We start from the raw sequence: 20,531 nt of genomic DNA, 5'->3' as shown, positions 1-20,531 counted from the left end.
TCAAGTGTAGAAAAAAGTGAGCTCTCGGAAGTGTCCAATGTCTTTCAAAATTGGAAGGTGGCTGGGAGCCTTAGGGATGGGCACTTGGATGAGAAGGGAGGTCTGAACTGAAACTTGCAGCTAGAGAATATGAATATTCCCCAACGCACATGCCCCCACCAATGGGGGGAAGAACTGGATCCTTTCACCTGGATCCAGTTGAAACAACACACAGATGATATAAAAACTATGTCAGCCTTTAAAAGGTATCATCTATGTCCAAATGCAGGGTAATCCCAAAAATAAGGTAATCTCCCCCTCATTTTTCCAATGGGAGGATTCTCATTTCCCCCTCAGCAAAGGGTTTTTGGAAAACACAAATACATAATTTTCAAAAATGCAATGGAATTATCAAATGTCTATCTAGGAAGCTGCACCATCACCTTTAAGAGCATATGCCATATAATGTCAACTTTAGAAATATTAACCCCACACCTTCACATTTCGTGAAACAATTTCATTGAAATCCGTCACAGCCAGGATGTGAGCGGGATGACGTCTACGTGTGGCGTCACCAGGGCAGCACAATCTTAAAGTTGACCAGATGTTTGTCAAAAAGCACTTTTTGAATCACTTGCTGGTAATCTTACCACACGCTAATGAAATAACAAGCACCCATTTAAAATCTCTGTAGATTAACCACTCAGTGGATTGTTTTTAAGAGTTGTCTCCCAAACCTTCACAGCTAGAAGTTATTATTAAAGCTGCGTAAAGGGACACCTGGGTGGCTCAGTGGTTGAGCATCTGCTTTGGCTCAGGTTGTGATCTCGGGTCCCGGGATCGAGTCCCACATCGGGCTCCCTGTAGGGAGCCTGCTTCTCCCCCTGCCTATGTCTCTGCCTCTCTTTCTGTGTCTCTCATGAGAAAACAAATAAAATCTTAAAAAAAAAAAAAAAAGCTATGTAAAATGTCCTGGCCTCCCCTTTCTGTCCATTTCTTCAGATTTCTAGAGCTTCCAAAGTCATAAGTGAGTCCAGGTGAATGTGTCTTTTCCAGCTAGTACTCTGTTGTTGGAAATGAGACACATTCTCTCTTTGGAGGAGAGCTAGGACATGATCTGATCTGACCTTATATTCGAACATATACGGTAATTCCAAAAAAAAAAAAAAAATACTGCAAAGCACACACAAAACAGTGGGCCAGCATTAGCCCAAACTGTGATCCTGTGAAAACTGATTATAAAGCAGCAGTGCTATTTAAATCTAAAGGAAGGCCACAGTTTGTTTCTTGCAAAATTAAACCTCCTCCCCTGGAAAGAATGGAAGCCACACTAAGGTATTGAAGGTGAAATTTGGTTCAGAACATACACTACGGAGAAAAACACTTTAAAGAGGTGAAGGATCAGAAAGCAATTGCCAAGAATTATAAAGCCAAGCTGGATATTTCTGGGATGACAAAAGCCTAAGAGAACAACCATAATGATTAGAAGAATGATATAAATGAAAGACTAAAAATAAGAAAAAAATGCAAAAGACAAAAAAAAAAAATGCCCACTTTTGAAAGCGGGAAAATGTCATAAAACCAGGGGTGGAATGAATAAAAGGTAATAATTAGGCGAAATGAGAAAAATAAAATGGGTTTTCATTTTCACCCACCGCATCCCATAGTAACCCTACTCCAGCCCCCAGGGTGAATACTCAGAACAAACCTGTTAACCCGTTGTCTGGCCATGTATGACCCTTTCGCCAATGTTTCTAAAAGATTTCAGCAATAACCCATGTCACTACCTAGAGATTCCATGACTCGTTAAAGGTGAGCTCCATTTGTCTCTGTCCAGGAGATGAGACCACCTAATGCACCCAAAACAAAGGAACATTCAACTGCTTTTGGCTTCATCTATTTCTATCTCTTGCCTTGTCTTTTGAAATAGTTCTAGAATGAGGGGGAGAGGTTTTTCCTTCTGACTCTTCAGGAAAAGGGCCTTTAAGATCCTATTTTTAAAAGTACATTTCACCTAGGTATTTACTCAAAAGAGTCAAGAACTTGTAGACATAAATGTTCACAGCAGCTTTATTCATAATTTCCAGAACTTGGAAGCGACCCACCCATCCATCAGTAGGTGAACAGATAAACTGTGGTCCACCCAGACAACGGAATGTTATTCAGCAACAAGAAGAAATGACCTATCAAGTTGTGAAAAGCCAAGAAGGAACCCATATGTGTGTTTCTGAGTGAAAGAAGCCAGTCTGAAGAGGCCACATACTGTGTGATTGCAACAACCATATATCCTCTGGAAAAGACTAAACTATGGAGACAATAAAAAGATCCCTAGTTGCCTCAAGGAGGAGGAGGATGAATAGGTGGGGCATATTTTTTATGGGTGGTGAAATTATTTTTTATGATACTGACATCATGCATTTGTCCAAATCCACAGAACTGTACACCACAGAGCGAACCCTCATGTAAACTATGGACCTTAGTTAATAATAGTGTATCAGTATTGGCCCATCAATTATAACAAATGTACTGCACGATCACAAGGTATTAATAGGGAAAAACAGTATGGAAGGGGGATGGGAAGGCATCCCATGTGGGGACGCTTACAGTTTCAGCACATTTTTCTGTAACCCTAAAACTGCACTAAAAAATAAAGCCTATTAATTCTTTAAAAGTAGCTTTTGGATATTTTCCCATTCCTGGAAGGTGGGTCCTAGGAATGTTACAGCTACAATCAAGTGCCTCATCCCGGATGTTCCCCCCGGAGGGAGCATCCTTACCACCTGAAATTAAGGATGAGTCCCATTCAGCACCATGGGCCACTCAGACCCAGCCCAGCTGTTCGACAATGGTCAAAGAGGCCACGAATATTCCCAAGAGGCCACAAAATTGGGAGACATCTTTCTGGATAATAAAAGAGGGATGAATCTATTCATAAGGTTTTAGCATTAGCGTATTACGGCTTATCTTTAAAAGAAAATACTCTGTTATCCAGAACACCTCCCTGCGGTCCATGTGAAAAGCACTGTACTAGCTCCATCCCAGAGAACAAAATATTTGGTTCTGTTAAGTGTCAGATTGGCCACCTAGGAAGGAAGGTTCTGGACAGCTGACTGGTTCGCACTTGATGATGGAGGCAATGCTCAATTTCACAGTAATGTTCTCTGATCGGATTAATCACTTTGTGGAGGGGAGAGAGAAGTAGGAGGCTCTTCCCACAGTCCTGCAGTGTGAGGAGCTTCTCCTTGTGGCAGGCAAACTGGAAGTTCAGAGTAAACTTATAACTCAGAGGGGAAAAAAAAGGAAAGAAAAAGGCCCCTAGATGTGGAGAAACAGCTTTTTTCCCTTGGCCAAAGGAGCTTCAAAGAGGAGACAGGACAAGCAAGAGAGGGAACTGGCATGCCCTAATATAAGGGGGCATCAGAGGATGGGGTTACCTAGACAGCCCTGGGGTGGGGTGCATGTGTCTTGGGAACTTACTAAAGGAAATTACCATGTGTCTTGGGAACAAAAGAGGGAGCCAAGCCCAGAAGAGGCCTCCCGAGGTGCAGGCACAGACCTTTCTCTGGAAACTGGGCAGTTCTGGGAGAAACGCCCAAGGGTCTCTCATCACAGCGCACTGCAGATCTGACCTTGGGTCTCCAGGTGCACTGTGCTTCGGGAAGAAGGAGACTGGGAGAGGTTGGTGGATGTTTCTCCAGCGACTGAGAGGGCCCACGGGGAAAGCCCTAATTACCAGCCCTTTGTTCTAGTTTATTTCAAAAGAACAAGCTCCAACAGGACTTAACCATTAAAGGTTCACCCACAGGCTCTCAAGCACACCCCTCACACTCCCCCTGCACCCACCCACTCACCCAAACTCTCCTTGTATTTCTTGAATGATGATAATCTCTAAGGTTTGGAGGCTAGCCACCAAGAACTCCAGTCACAGCCCTCCCAGACAGAGGGGTGTGTGTCAGGGAGGACCCCGTTGCCATAACAAACATACTGGGCCCTGGTGCTCAGTGGGGGAGGGGAGGAGAAGCAGCAGCTGGGCCTCTTCCGAGCACAGGCAGCCAGGAGTAGTAGTGGGGAAGTGCGGAGCTGAAGTGTGTGTGTGGCCGTATGTTTGTGCATGTGTGTGTGTATGCACAGGTGCATGCATGGGTACAAAAGTGTGTGCATGCATGTGTGAATGTGGGAGGGCGTGGCATGTGTGTATATATGTGGGGGGACACGTATGGATGACTGTGTGCATAGGTACATGTGTGTATATAGGCGGGCGTGTGTGTGTATGAGTGAGTGGGCATGTGTTCCTGAGTGCATGTGTATGTGCATGTGTTTCTGAGTGTGTGTATGCATGGATGCATGTGTGTATGTGGGCAGGCGTGGCATGTATGTGTATATGTGGGGGGTGAGCATGTGTGGGTACATGTGTACATGTGTGCATGTGTGTATATAAGGGGGCATGTTTGCGTGCAAGCATGTGTATGTGTGTGCATGTGTGGGGGGGGTGCGCCATGTATGTGTGCATATAGGCAAGCATGTGCACACATGAACGCACGTGCACACACACCCAAAACACTAGGATGGGAGTAAAGGAAGAGGTTCTCCTTGGCCTCCCCAGGCCTGGCCCAGTCCCGTAGGGAAGGTCAAAAGGTCAGATCCCTAACAAACCTCAGGCCTAGACAAAGGGCCCCTGGAGTGGGTGCCACTTGGGTGGTGACGGAAGATGGAAGGAGGAACTGAGCGCAAGGTGCCGCCAGGGTTGACGGCAGCGGAGAGCGGATGGTGTGACCCATGAAAGAGGGGGGAGGACCTGGGGCAGAGGTGCTGAGCACAGTTCAGGGCAAGACCTGGAGACCAGTGACAAAGACAGACAAGCTCACTGAATGACAAGCTCGTGGCCTAGAACAACTCACTTAAACATCGAGTGCCTGATTCTGGTCTGAAAAACTGCATTCCAAAGAGTGGCCACCTGGCTAGGGCCCTAAGCAGGAGGAAGTAGGAAAATGTGCTCAAGTGTTTGGTGGCCACTGGGAGGCTATCCAGGAGGCTACCTCACCGCTAGCAGAGAAGGGGTGAGAGGCTGGAGCTGGGGATAATAGAGGTGCTAAGACCAAGTGCACTGGAGAGCCCAGGGAAGACTTGAAAGGGTGATTAATTGGGTGATAAGCAAACAGCATCGGGGGCCATTAGCCCTTAAATGAGAGGTCAGAGAGAAGGAGCCCAGGGGGTGGCCAGAGCAAACTCATACAGGATTAGGTCTGGAGAAGTTTGTGCCGGTGGAGATGGATTTTAGCAATAAGCTAAGAATAAAGCATCCAAGAAAAGCACATAACTCCCCAAGGTCATCAGCATTTTGCAGGAAAATGAGAGGGGTTTTTTGGGTTAAGTTTATCTTCAAAAGCACTGTATTAAAAGCAAATGATATTTTTTAATCGCTGATTTACTTGCGATATGGGCATTTTGATAAAACACAAGAACAATTCGTTAAGCATGCACCTGATTTATTTATTCAAAACGAAACCTTTTATTGAGATCCTCCAGCACTCCAGAAACGAACCATTTGTAAAATGAGAGAGCTGCTCAGTCACTAGAAAGATGCCACTCTACCGATTGTGACCTGAAAGTAAACAAATTGGTACTAAGTCAATGCAGGAACTCCCTTGAAATTCCAGGGACAACGTGGAATATTCCAGAATGAACAGGGAACTGGCCACCAGGAAGCTTCCATCCCAGTGCTAACTCTGACACTAGCTGTATTCATTCAACTTCCTTTCTTTCATTCAACAAAGTCTTGCTGTGTGCCTCCTGGGCTCGAGGCTGAGCTAGCTGATGGCCCGTGCAGAAAATAGATAACAAGCAAAGTAAGTCATCGTTCGAAAAGGGTTTGGAAAGCAAAGCCTAGTTTAGAGCGAGGACCTGAAGGATGAGCAAGATGAATACAAGCCCAGGACATCTGTGAGGCCTCGAGCACACAGAACGCTGAGCCTGTTTCCCACGTACAGAATGAATGAGGTGGGATCAGTACTAATGATAGCAAACACGTACTCGGTACTCTCTCAGTTTTGACACTTTACGTGAATTGGCTCCTTCAATCCTCACAAGCACGTGAAGTGGATAATCCATTATCCTTATTGTGTAGGGAGGCACAAGAGCCGGAGGGATTTGCCCAGTGCAGCTTTTAAGTGGTAGAGCCAGCGTCTGGGTGCAGGTGGTCTGGCTGCACAATCAACACCGCTGACCACTGGACATCGCGCTCCACAAAGCTGCTGCGTTCGAGCTTGGTGAAATCTCCTTATTTCCAATCATATTTGTTAAACCCAACTTAAACACAACACCTTTGATAGATATAACCAGCACCTTCGATACGTACTCTCTCTTAGCAGAAGGCCCTGGGATCCCAACTAGTTCCCGACTGTGAGCAGAGGTTACCCTCTTCTCATCTGCCTCCCCCCGCCCCACTCCAAGAAAACCTAAAAGTTAAAAGAACTTAATAACCTACAAGTGCTTCTTGTCAGGCCCAAGAGAACAAAGAAACATCCCTTCTCTTCCAACTGCATTCCTCTTGAGCAGAGAGGGCCCTTTCCCAATATTGATGAATGAGTAAGGTCATGGCCTTGGGAGCGGCAACGCTGACGTACATCCAAACACAGGCTCGCACTCCCTTTGATCATGTGTCTCTCTGTCCTGGTCCCGCAGGCCCCACGGCTTGTCTCTTCCTGCTTAGGGACAGCGGTATTGTGTTACCCTGTTATGTTTTGTCTGTACAGTTTGATTGGACTTTGTTATTTTGAATGAACAAGATGAATCTCAAATTAGCCTCTTGGTATAATCACACTTTTCGTTGATTGATGTCAAGAGTCAACGCTCCATATACAATGGGCAAATCATCAGGTTTTGGTATCGTGCTGGGTGAGCATGTTTGAGAGAGAAAAAAAAAACAAAAAAAAGGACTTGCTATATCTTAAATGTGGAGCATCTCAGGCAATCCTAACATGGGGTAATGAAGACACGAGACCGTACTCTCCTTTTGTAAAAGTTAGCCCCAGCCCGGTTACAGCAAAAGACACGACGAAGGCCCTGGCAGGTCCAGTTTAAAATGAGCTTCTCTGCCAGTTAAGGGAGTCTACTATATAGAGCTTTGGGTTCCTTTATTCTTTTTCCACTCACAGTATTTACATGATTTTTCGAGATTTGCTGCCTTTCAATGATATTTCAGTAGTTCTGAGTAGATAATTAAATATTTAGATTTCGTGTCACGGGAAATGAGGGCTTTGCCAACATTAAGTTGATGAGAACATGAGGATATAGTATCGGCCTAATCAGCAACTGCGCATTTAGAGCATCCTCTGACACACATAACCAAAAGCGCTTTAAGTCATTGTCTATGCACAGCCACCCGAATTCATCCTAAGTCCTTTTGGATGATCCAATCTATTTGCTCAGAAATCTTCCCACCAGCGACTCCGGGCCACCTCCGAGATACTGTACTCTCTTACTCATTTGAAAAATCTAACAGCAAGATAATCATGAAATTCATTCCATCTTCACAGCATAGAAGAGAAATCTCCATCATGGAGAGGGTCTACAGTAGAGTATACCAGCTATGAGCTGCGTCACATATGCTAAAAATTGGTGTTAATAGCTTCTGGGAGAGTCAAGACATCCAGCTCAAGTCACCCACGAGTCTCTTCTGCACAAACACTTTCATGTGATGTCTCCACCACCTAAAGCACCTCCTGTCTGTGTGCACTGGCGCCCGTTAACACGAGTTCTAGAGAGAAAAACGAAGAACTCCTCCTAAACAGCACCTATGTCTCCAGTCTCCCCTAACTTTAAAAGATCTGAGCCTCTGCCATTTGGGGCTTATGAATATCTTTCCAAGGACAGAGGGGGAAGTAGAAAGCCGGGGATCAGAGGGAGAAAAGCACACCGTCTTTGCTATCAAAACATTATTAAATTCCTTCCTTTGACATTCTGACAGTAATTGCACTGAGAGGGATTGGAATTTGTTAAAATTACTTTAAAAGGGTTGCTGAGAGTTTCCTGCGGGAGAGACCAGCGAGCCATGCACAGCCCTCACTGGTTTTCCCTTTCTTGTCCTCGGAGGCCTGCGACGCTGGGCACTCATCTGGTTTCTGACAGCACGAAACCCTTGTCACATAACACCCCGTGTGACACCGCCCCCCCCAGCGAGCCCCACAGAAAGCCCTGCCCCCGCTTCTAGCCTCTGCTGTGACCAGCGGAGTCCGTTATCCTGGCTGATTCATTCGTGAGGTTTCTGCCTTTGTCATCGTAATAAACCAAGATAGAACCAGGCTCACTCACGACCGTCGTTTTCCTAATAATGGCAGAACCGTGACACGGCAGGCTTCAGAAGGGTATTGTTGGAAAGAGCCAAAAATAGTGTTATTCACTTAAAATTTCTGAATGTTCCCTTCTTTGCTGATCTAAACTCAAAGAGTTCCAATGAACCGTGATTTCATGATGACGTGTGTAACTAAAAATATGTCCACGAAGAGACTCTCTCACCTTGGTGAGGAAATGATCCACCTGCAAAGTGCCCCACCAAGGCTGACCCCGGAGCAGCCCCAAGCCAGGAGGCCTCCCCCCGCCATGGGGTCCCCTAGGCTCAAGCACCAAGGGGAAGAGCATCCAATCCCATCAGCAGGGAAAGACCCTCTTCACCTCGAAAGCCCATAAATCCTGTTAATGAAAGGCCTAGAGATGCTTTCTTCATCGGCCAGAATACGAATGGCTTTCAAACACAAGAAGCTGATATTACGTCTACTCTAAAGGTCGAACATCGAGCTGCCATATGACCTGGCAGTTCCACTCCTGAAAGTAGAATGCTGCAAACAAAGAGAGGACACACGTTCACACCGTAACTTGTATGTGAAGGTTCACAGCCGCATTGTTCGTAGTGGCCAAAAAACATGCAAACGGCCTGAATGTCTATCAACTGATGAATGGAAAGACAAAATGTGGTCTCCCTACCATGGACTAGGCTTCAGCCATAAAAAGGAGAAGTACTGATAGATGGCACGCCAGGGAAGGGTCTTGAAAACATGATGCTAAGTAAAAGAAGCCTATCATAAAAGACCACACACTGTTCTTTTCCTTTGATGGAAAATGTCCAGAACAGGCAAATCCATGGACAGAGGATAGAGTTAGTGGTTGCCAGGGGCTGGGAGGAAGGGAGAAGAGAGAGTGACTGCTGATGGGTACAGGGCTTCTTCTTTGGAGGGATGAAAATATTCTAAAATCAGATAGTGGCTGCGGTTGCACAGCTTTGTCAACAAGTTAAAAGGGTCTGAACTGTGCGCTTTATGGTGGTGACTTTCAAGGTATGTGAATTGCACCTCAACACAAAAAATATTAAACGTACGCATGCATGTGTGTGTATATATAGGTGTATACACACACACATGCACACAACACATTTCATGACTTGATCTTGCTTTTTTTTAAGATTTTACTTATTTATTCATGAATGACCACAGAGAGAGAGAGAGAGGGAGAGAGAGAGAGAGAGAGGCATAGACACAGGTGGAGGGAGAAGCAGGCTCCCTGCAGGGAGCCCAATGCAAGACTTGATCCCAGGACCCAAAGATCATGACCTGAGCCGAAGGCAGATGCTCAACTACTGAGCCACTCCGGTGCCCTTGATCTTGCTTTTTAAAAAGGACAATCTATAAACCATGACCCCTAACTTTTCTCAACAACCCAGAGTAATTATTGATCATAATTTCAAGAAAGAAGGACTATGCATTTATTGGTGAAATCCACATTTCCTTGGGAGGAAAAGGGGGCCACTTTTAAAATATTTTTTCTTTTCCTTTTCATTTTAATACATTTCATTTCATTTTATTTTAATACTAAAAATAGGTATCACCACCAATGGCAACCATCTCTAAGGATGCTATTTCCACTCCCTTTTCTTGTGGAGCTCCTCCTCAGGAAGGAACAGCCTGTTCAAGAAAAAGTTTGATTTTCATAAGGATTGGCATCTGGCTTGGGGGAAACACCCCTGCCTTGCAGGAACAAGTTCACAATTTAAATGGGGATTCAATTCAGTTGAATAAAACAGCTACTGAGCAACTACTGCATATAAAGCAAATACAGCGGAAGCACCATCCCTTAGCACTCGCTGAAAAACCATCTCATGCCATCTTAACATTGAGTCTTCTTTCAGGCTCCTGAGCCCCTGGTCTCATTACGCTTTGCAAATAAGAACAGCAGCCAACCAGTAACATGACCCTTATTATGTATACCAAGCAATGTTCCAAGCACTTTTCATATATTAACTGATAGCATTCTCCAAATTAACCCTTACACCAACCATGAGGGAAGTATCATCATCATTCCCGTTTTATAGAAGAAGAGACTGAGGTTCAGAGTGGTTAACTAACTTGCCCAGGGTCACACAACTAGGAAAGGGGAGAGCCAGGAGGCAAACCTAGGCACTCTGGCTTCCGTCACCCACAATGGTGCTGTCAGTTCACAAAAATAAGCACGCAGAGGAATCATAAAGCACGCTGCAACACCTGAGCCTTGCTCAGAGCACACTGAAGCGCTGTGCCGTCGGGATAGTCAGCACAGGGTCATCGGCACGGCATGGCCCTTACCTGTGGACCACCCCAGCCCGGTGCAGGTGCTCCACCGCAGAGATGAGCTGCCTGATGTATCTGCGGGCTTCAGATTCCTCCAGCCGCTTCTTCTCATAGATCTTGTGCATCAGGTTGCCCCCAGGACACAGCTCCATGACCAGGTAATAGCTATTTTCCGTCTCCAAGATATCAAGGAGCTGGGTGATGTTGGGGTGGCGGATCATTTGCTGAATCTGCCCCTCTCGCCGAAGGTTCTTGGTGACATAGGTGTCCTTTTTGGCTCTCTTCTTGTCAATGACTTTTATGGCCACCTGAGAAGACACCAAGAACACGGCTGTTGTCAAGCACTGCAAGCAGAGGGTATTCCCTAACGAATCCCAAGAACTCTAGGAAAATGCGTAGCTACTTCTCTGTCCCAGGAGGAAAAAAAAAAAAAAAAAACCTTACCTAAAATAGCAGCAAGGGGGTAAAAGAGGGAAAAAATGTAACATCAGGAACCAGATCCAATTAATTTTTTTTTCCAGATCCAATTATTAAGCCAGAGAGTGAAATCAAGCAGACTTGAATGGTCATCAGGAAGGCTCAGTGAAGAGTCCGTGTCCAACTTGGTTTTCCACAGCCTGAAATGCCAAGTTCCACTCCAGCCAAGGGCTCCCTCTCAGGCCAAGCCATTATCCATCCAGGGGCTGGGTTCCCTGGGGGCCTCCACTTCTGAAAGAGCTAAATCTGTTCCCATCTTCAGTTCAAGGGCATGGTTGGGGACCTGGGGGATGCAATGCCCTCTCCTTCCACCCTTTCTCTGCCCTGCACCAGGCTCTGTGGCCCCCAGTGTTCTCCTTCCCTTCTCTTGCTGAGTTATGGTATAGGTTAGCTCTTGGCCCTAAATCAGGATCCAGAAGGTTGCTGCTCTAGGTTATAATTTAACTATCCACAGGACACCCCTCCTGGGTCACTGCCCCTACAATCAACATGTCACATGCACAGACCCTCCAGCTTTGTATAAAGATAGGGAAGGGGGGGGGTGAAGATTGTCCTTTCCAGCCAAAACTGCACCCCTTCCCTTCAGTGGCATTCACTTCTCTGCTCACCAGGCCCTAAAACACACCACTGTTATTGCCCGTCTACGGCTTCTCTCCTTTTACTAAATGACCAGCCACCAACATCATGTCAATTCCTTCTTTTTTTTTTTTTTTACGATTTTATTTATTTATTAATGAGAGACACAGAGAGAGGCAGAGACATAAGCAGAGGGAGAAGCAGTCCCACTGCGGGGAGCCTGATACGGAACTCAATCCCAGGACCCTGGGATCATGCCCTGAGCCCAATGCAGATGCTCAACTACTGAGCCCCAGGCGCCCCTCCTTCACCCATTATAGTGGGGGATTTTCAGATCATTAATCCACAGACATGACTAGGAGGAGATAATCAGCCAATAGACCAGACAAGCTGGGGGCTGGTATGTAGCCCCAGTCAACCTGAGGCTAATGCTGTCTCCCTACAAAAGTTAAAGTGAGACTCTGGCTATAGTTTGGCCTCAACAAGGTTTAAAAACTGTACTCATTCATGACCCAAAAAAAAGAAAAAATATATATACATAAATATATATATACATACACACACGTACACACATGCACACACATACACACCCATAGACATACAGACATCCACGCCCACATATACACACATATAGGCAGGCATGTGTGTGCACACACGTATATGGATATATCCATTGTCTTGCGGGGGTGGGGAGGAGAGATGCTGAAAAGTACAATTAGATTCTGTCTTTGAGTCTATGTTGCAATGTTTTAAAAATTACACCCTTTGGCAACTAAATTCTTAAAAGTCTATGAACAAACAATAGTTTGAAAGCCCGGCAGTAATACAATCTGCCTTTTGCAACAGAGCACACAACAATTACTAGGATCATTTATTTAGCTCTTCAACTGCCTGTAGTAGGTTATATAATAACGGCCACCCAAAGACTTTCAATAATCCTACTCCCTGGAACATGTGAATGTGGCCTTATTCGGGGGGAAAAAAAAAAGTGAAGGATTTTTTTTTTTTTTTTTTTAAAGTGAAGGATTTTGAGATGAGATGAACCGGGACCATCTGAGTGGGCTCCAAATGTCAGCACAAGTGTCTTTATAAAATAGAGGCCGACAGGGGGGGAAGATCTTGCGCAAATATTCAGAGGAGCAGGGTGTGGAAAGGAGATGACAGCGACGGCCCACGAGCCAGGGCGCACTGCAGCCACCAGAGCCATCGGAGGCAGCACGGCCCTATCTACGCCCTGATGTTGGTCCAATGACATTGATTTTGGACTCCGGGCCTCCGGAGATCAAAAAATTTTTAGGAACTGCAAAAGAATCCATTTCTGTTGCCATAAGCCACTGAGCATGTGGTGCTGTTACAGCAGCCCCGGGAAACTAGCCCACCAGATGTGCCCCCCGGTCACTGGGGATCTTGGTTCCCAAGTCCTCCTGGTTCTGAGAGCCCCCCGGTGAAGACCCGGAGCCCCCAAGTCACCTCACCATCCCCCCTCTCCCGTTTCCACGCGCCACCCCGTTCCCAGGCTTTTTAATTCACCCCCTACCCCTTATCAACTCTGCCTTGATAATACTGAAAATGGAATGCCGTTCTTGATTACAGCAGCTTCATCTGTAACAACCGAAATGGGAAACACTGAGCAGGGAAATTAAGGAAAAAGCAGTCAATGATCAGCAAAGGGAGGCACCTAATTTAATTTGACAGTAATCAGAGATTTGCAGGCAGAGTAAGATCTAACGCTGATTCTATCCAGTTGAGGCTCGGCATGATGATGGGTCTCTAGCAGAAAAGAGAAAGTGCTCGAGTCAGGAGAGTTTTAAAAGGTAAAAATTAAACGTGTGCAGACGCGCTGAAGACCAAATCTAAGGACCCAACTGGATGAGTGTGTTTGGGGAGGGCGAGGACGGGGGTGTCAAGGGAGTAAGGAAGCCTGCATGTCATCCTGAGCACATCGAGAGGAGCAATTTTTCGTGAAAGGTGAATCAGACAACTCCAGCTCTTCAACAGATTCAAGTTGCAAAATCTCCCGAAATCTTACAAAGGAATCCGTTTTCAAAAACTGCCCTTAGGTTTCCAAGAGGAGTCGCCGGGTCTCAGGGTGGTGGTGGAAAATTAGATGAGAGAGAGAGAACAACCTGGCTCCAGGATACCACAGTTGAAACACATTATTCACCAACTTCTCTCATTAATTAAAAAATTGCATTTCTTAAAAAAAAAATTGCATTTCTCACAACCTGGCAAGTCCTGCCATCCTCCCCACCTCACCCTACACCACCAAAAGAAAAAAAAGAAAAAAAATGCCTACCAGTGATGGGGAAGACCAGCAAATGCAAATAGCTAAACTCCTAAGAAAGGAAAGGAAATCCTCCAAAGCCAAAATAATGAACATATCTAAGATGACTGGGTGGCCCCTATGGGGTGGGGAAATAAAAGAGACAACAGAGGGGCACCTGGGTGGTGCAGCCAGTCAAGCAAGTGTCTGACTCTTGGTTTCGGCTCAGGTCATGATCTCAGGGTCGCAAGACTGAGCCCCACGTCCAGCTCCAAGCTCAGCATGGAGTCCAATGCTTGAGATTCTCTCTCTCTCTCCCTCTGCTCTTGCACTTTCTCTCTAAATTAAATAAATATTTTTTTAGGAAAAAAAATGCAAGAGAGAAGGGGCGATTGCAGGCAAGAAGACCCTGAGGAAGAAGACGAACAGGTGGAGGAGTCCGCTCTGCATGAAAGGGGAGCACCACTCCCTCCAACATAGGAAAGGGGGAGGAACTCAAGCATGTGGATCCCAGTTCATCAGGAGAAAGATGAGTTGCAGAAAGGAATTCATGCTTAATGCCCTGCATTAGGAGAAAAAAAATTCCAACACTGAATCATACTCAGAAGGAGAGATGCACAAAAGCATCTGACCCCGTAGTGGCACGTACTGGTACCTAAGATAATGTGCGTAAGGCACTTAGTACAACGTCTGGCAGATAGTAAGTGCTCCTCAAATTGATGCTCTTAGTATCATTACCATGTTACTTTCACTGAAGCAACCTATGGAGAGGGTGAAAAAGCACTCCAGCTTAGTTCAGCCAAGGAAAAAAAATGTGCATTTCCTTCCCTTGCAGATGAAAAAAGAAGCCAGGACCACATTTCGGCGTCCCAAACTCTCTGGGATGGAGTTGCTTTTAAATCCCAAGGCAGGGATCCCTGGGTGGCGCAGTGGTTTAGCGCCTGCCTTTGGCCCAGGGCGTGATCCTGGAGACCCAGGATCGAATCCCACGTCAGGCTCCCGGTGCATGGAGCCTGCTTCTCCCTCTGCCTGTGTCTCTGCCTCTCTCTCTCTCTCTGTGACTATCATAAATAAATAAAAATTAAAAAAAAAATAAATCCCAAGGCAGTGGTTTAATATCAGTCTAGTCTCTCATCTTTAAATATTGACTTAGTTGAGACTGTCTACATAAGATCAGAGTTAACAGGATCTAAAAATGCATCCCTTCATCCTCGATCACCCTCCACTGCCTTTAAAATTCATTACTCTCCAACACATCAAGAATTGTAGATGTGTCCAATCTCTAAAATGAAAAGACAGATGTAAAATGGATCTTCCACGTGACTAAAAAAAAGAATGCTGCCCAAAGACCTACTCTTAATATCACAAAAACATACATGCATGTTTGCCCATTCTACAATGTGGGCTGTGTTTTCGAAAGTTCAGGCTTTCTTTTTTTTTTTTTAAGATTTTATTTATTTATTCATGAGAGACACAGAGAGAGGCAGAGAGGCAGAGGGAGAAGCAGCCTCCATGCAGGGAGCCGGATGTGGGACTCGATCCCGGGTCTCCAGGATCACACCCTGGGCCGAAGAGGGCACTAAACCACTGAGCCACCTGGGCTGCCCTCAGGCTTTCTTTATAGCGTTTTTATACCATACTTTAAAATCAGAAAACATGGTCCAAGAGGCCATGACCAACTGAATTTTCTTATTATGTGGAAATTAGCCAAAAAAGGAGCTTTCTTCCAGAATGCTTTGGTTTCTTTTTTTTTTTTTTTTAAGATTTATTTATTTATTTGAGAAAGAAAGTGTGTGCACACAGGAGTGGGGCAGGGATAGAGAGAAGAGAGGGAGAGAACCCTCAAGTAGACTCCTTGCTGAGCACGCACAGAGCCTGACATGGGGATCGATCCCAGGATCTTGAGATCATGACCTGAGCCGAAATCAAGAGTTGGACCTCTTAACAGACTGAGCACCCCAGGTGCCCCCAGAATGCTTTGGTTTCTTAATGAATAATGTATACTAAACTCAAGTGACTCTTATCTTCTTCAGCAAACATTTATTAAGCACCTAAAATACACCTGACACTCTTCCACATGTCCCAAGTCCACACAAGGAAAGAGAAATGGATCTTCAGGCTCTCTCAGGGGGATAACCCAGGTGCTCTGTAGTGGTTCCAGATTACCATCTGTTATGGACTGACCTGTGTCCTCCTGCTGCAAAATTTGTATATTGAAGCCAACCCCCCAAGTGACTGTATTTGGAGAAAAGGGCCTTTAGGAGGTGATTAAGATTAAATGAGATAAGGGTGGGGTCCTAATCTGATAGGACTGGTGTCCACATATGAGGAGGAAGAGGGGCACCTGGGTGGCTCAGTGATTGAGCATCTGCCTTTGGCTCAGGTCCTGATCCGGGGTCCTGGAATCAAGTTCTGCATCAGGTTCCCCACAGGGAGCCTGGCTCTCCCTCTGCCTATGTCTCTGACTCTCTCTGGGTCTCTCATAAATAAATAAATAAAATCTCTAAAAAAGAAAAAAGAGGGACGCCTGGGTGGCTCAGCGGTTGAGCATCTGCCTTTGGCTCAGGGCATGATCTCGGAGTCCTGGGATCGAGTCCCACATCAGGCTTCTGGCATGGAGCCTGCTTCTCCCTCTGCCTCTGTCTCTGTCTCTCGTGAATAAATAAATATTTTTTAAAAATAAAAGAAAAAAGAGCCAAAGTGGCTATCTCCAGAGGTAATTCATATTAAAAGAGAGAGAGAGAGAGAGATACATAGATTTCTCTCTTTCTCTCTCTCTCTGTTCCTCCCTCCTCCCCCGCTTGGCCCCCTCTGCCTCTGTGCATGCATAGAGGAAAGACCACATGAGGACACAGCAAGAGAATGGCCACCTACAAACAAGAAAAGAGGCCTCACTGGAAACCATCTCTCCTGGCCCCTGATCTTAGGACATCCAGCCTCCAGAGCTGTTAGAAAATAAGTGTCTGTTGCTGAAGCCCCCAGTCTGTGGTCTGTGGTTATGGTCACCCAAGCAGACCACTAGATCATCTAAGCATCATACAATTCTATGGACTCCCTCATCCTGCAGAAGAATGAAAATATAAGAGCCAAGGGCTCGTGTCCCTTCACCCAGGGCTGGAGCCAGACCTCAGTTTCTTTCCTGATCTCACCTGTTTTCCACACTCTGGCACTTGGGCCTGCAGGCTCCAAGCCCTGGAGCCTTGACTCCAGAGCCTGTCCCTGCCACTTGGTGGCCTCTCTTAGCCTTAGTTTCCTTACTTTCAAAAAAAAAAAAAAAAAAAAAAAAGCAAGGAGGGATAATAGCGCCTACCTCCTAGGGACGTTGGGAGAAATACACGAGGCCACCCAGGAGGGTGTTCAGCACCAGGAGCATTCCTGGAAGCCCTCAGGAAGTGTTCGCTGTCAGGAGCTGCATGTTTTGTGCGAGAAGAATGAGTAGACACGGAGCCAGGAAGCCTGGCTCCCAGGCTTCCATGCCCACTGCTCCCTGTTGTCCTCACGGGCAGGTCTGGGGCCCTCGGACCACCCAGCCAAGGGGTCAGAGCAGACTGTGCTTCTCCCCACAGCTCAGCCTCCTCAAGCTTCTGCCCCAGGCCTCTTCCCTCCTTACAAGACGATGGGCCACCATGCCACCCACTGACCTCTCCTTCCAGCTCCTTCACTTCTGCGACCCGTCTGCTCATGCCTCTTTTCTGAGCTCTGACTGCCTGTGGATGTCTCCACCATCCCCTCTGCACTGCCCGCTCCCCCCACCCCACCTCTGCCTGGAATTCCCTCCCACAGAGCTCTCTTCCCTGGCCAGGTCCCACTCCTTCTGACCTCAGAGGACAGCTTACTTCTCCACCCCAGGCTGCCTCAGGTCACCCACACTTCCCCAGCTGTCACACCCGCCACATACACTTATCAGTCTCGGACACCTTCACTTAAAACCTCTGAGAAGGCAGCAGTATGGTGGTTTCTTGGTCACCTCTGCTCCTGCCTTGGGTAGGTCTAACCACTCAAGCCCTCCCCATCCTCAGCTACAAGACAGGCAGACCAAAATCCTTCCCTTGGACCATTAGTTGCAAAATGGGATGCTTCCCACTTTTTAGTTTCCCACTAAGTTGTGGTTCACACATGCCTTGACGTGTTTCAGCTCGTGTGTGATTATGATGCAGAGACACAGACTCTCCCTCTTGGAGAAATGTCACCTTCTGTGAGAGGCTTCCCAGACCCGCCTAATTCCAGCTGCTCCCATGTCCTCTGCCCCCACCATGCCACTCCCAATCCCTTATGCCATCCTGTGTTTTTTTTTTAAGATTTTTTTTTTTTTTATGAGAGACACACAGAGAGAGGCAGAGACATAGGCAGAGGGAAAAGCAGGCTCCCTGTGGGAAGCCTGATGTGGGACTTGATCCCAAGACCCTGGGATCATGCCCTAAGCCAAAGGCAGATGCTCAACCACTGAGCCACCCAGGTGTCCCTCCGCCCTGTGTTTTGCTGTCCTTCCCTCCCAGCACAACATTCTCCCACCTCCAGACCCCCTTTGCAGACTCCAGGATCGGCCGGCTGGGCCCCTCTCACCTTTCTCCAGAACCCTCTTCTAGAAGCCCCTTCATGGCCCTAGCCCCACTGTCACTTCAAATGGTGGCTTGCCCTTGCGTGCCCAGTGCCTGGCACAGCCTCAGAGACAGAGATGCTCAATAAACATGTACCAGAGCCATGACACAGCCGATGCATGTGCCAGTTAAGGAAAGGAGGAGGGAAGGGGGTAGGACGGATGGCTACCGCCATCACCTATATGTCCTGGGAATGCCACTTCAGCCTGGACAGAAGCCATACAACCTAGGCTAAATGCTGACAAAAGCAGATCAGAGGACCCTGAACAAAGTGTACCTCTGGTGGCCCTCTCTGGGTGAGTCAGAGAGAGAAAGAAATTTGGAATCGCTGCCAAGCTAAAGGCAGTGGGCTGATGTCCCCTGCTCATCACACGTGAACTGGAACCATCCGCCATCCTCCTGCATAAAGCCATCTCTTGCTTCCTAAGCATCTGGCTGAGTATGGGAGAAGTCACCAGGGTGAAGAGCCCTGGAGAAGCGCCATGACTGGTGCTAAAGCATGTGTCTGAGACCCTGACATTCCAGCACAGAAGAACTGTCACTCTTCCGCAGCCACTCCCTTGTGCCACCCTAAGTCCCTGTCACCATGACACCTGACTCTGGACTGTCCATCTGCTGGGTAGCCTTTCTTCCTCCCAAACTTGTCTGATCCCAACTGTCATCTTCTTGAGAACTGATGGGGGTTGGGGGGTCACAAAAGCTCTCCAAAAACAAGAACCAACCCCCATTTCTCCCAGAGGAAGAGTCAAAGTGCTCACGGTGCCCACAGGTCCCCATCATGCAGCCAGCTCGCCCCCTGACTCCATCTCGCTCTGGTCTCCCTCTCATTCCCTCAGGTCACCACCCAGTGCCTCCTTACTGTTCCTCAGATGTGACAGGTATATTCCCACCTGGGGGCGGGAGCCACAGACTTACTCCCTCACCTCCGAGACTTTGCTGAAATGTCACTTCTCAGAGGGGCTTCCCGGATCCACCTGTTTACAGCCACAGCCGCCTGGCACTTAATACAACCCCCTTACTCCAACCTGTTCTCCCCACTTAGTGCCAGTCACTTCTTAAAGCCTACACAGCTCACTGAGTGAGGGTACAACCTGCCTGACCCTCGGATGCTCTGGAAGGGAAGGCACAGTCCTCTGTCTCCTTCACTGATGTGCTCTCAGCATCCAGAACAGTCTCTGGCACATATACAGCACTCTAGGATTTCTCGAATGATGAATGAATGATGAATGAATGAATGAATGAATGAATGAATGAATGAATGAATAGCAGTATAGTTGGAAGAAAAAGATTCTATTAACTGTATCAGAATCTGTTATAGGCTCAATTGTGTCTCCCTGTCCAATTCACATGTTGGAGACCTAACCCTTCATGTGACTATATGGAGACCAGGCCTTTAAAGAGGTAATTACACATAAACCAGAAAACAGGGGTGTCCCCTCATCCAATAGGACAGGTATCCTTACAAGGAGAGGAAGAGACACCAGGGGTTCACGAGCACAGAGAAAAAGCAGCAGCCATCTGCAAGCCAAGCAGAGAGGCCTCTGGAGAACCCACACCTGCTGACACCTTGATCTTGGAACTCCAGCCTCCAAAGCTATAAGAAGATAAATGTCTGTGGCTTAAGGCAACTGGCTGTGGCACTTTGTCGTGGTGGCTCTAGCAGACTAATGCAGAACCTTTTCAAAAGTGTTTAGTAATAGTAGCCTAGAATACTAAATCTCATTCTAACAATAAGGTCTGGGTGACCATGCGGGACGAAATGCATGGGGCAGGGGTGAGCTGGAGGGACTGTCCCTACAGCCGTGAAGAAAATGACAAGAGCCCAGGGGCTCTGAGGCTCCAGGCTCCAGCCTGAGCCTGAGATGATGCAAAAGGGCTGGAAACGGTGGTGATTAGCATGACCCAGTGGGGAATTCTGAAAATAAACTGGTTTCACGCCTTCTTCCCAAGAAACGATATGTGTAGATGCATCCGAGTGGAACGTGCGCCTGTGTGCCGGATACTTATTTAACAGAAAGCAGAAAATATCCTGTGCTGGCTTTA

The 20,531-nt window shown here is 46.9% G+C and overlaps 1 protein-coding gene across 3 annotated transcripts in view; it reads right to left on the bottom strand.

Annotated features, from left to right (window-relative positions):
* HUNK (hormonally up-regulated Neu-associated kinase) overlaps window positions 1-20,531 on the bottom strand; it is a 106,688-nt gene that overhangs the window by 52,027 nt on the left and 34,130 nt on the right. For all 3 annotated transcript variants that reach the window (XM_049104530.1, XM_025449758.3, XM_025449759.3), the window contains exon 2: window positions 10,590-10,882. In XM_049104530.1, coding sequence (XP_048960487.1) covers window positions 10,590-10,795 — 206 coding nt within the window. In that variant the 5' untranslated portion in view covers window positions 10,796-10,882. The remainder of the gene's footprint in view (window positions 1-10,589; window positions 10,883-20,531) is intronic.

This window comes from Canis lupus, chromosome 31 (assembly GCF_003254725.2).
Source record: "Canis lupus dingo isolate Sandy chromosome 31, ASM325472v2, whole genome shotgun sequence".
NCBI classification, from domain to species: Eukaryota; Metazoa; Chordata; class Mammalia; order Carnivora; family Canidae; genus Canis; species Canis lupus.
This window is presented reverse-complemented; position numbering and strand designations above follow the sequence as displayed.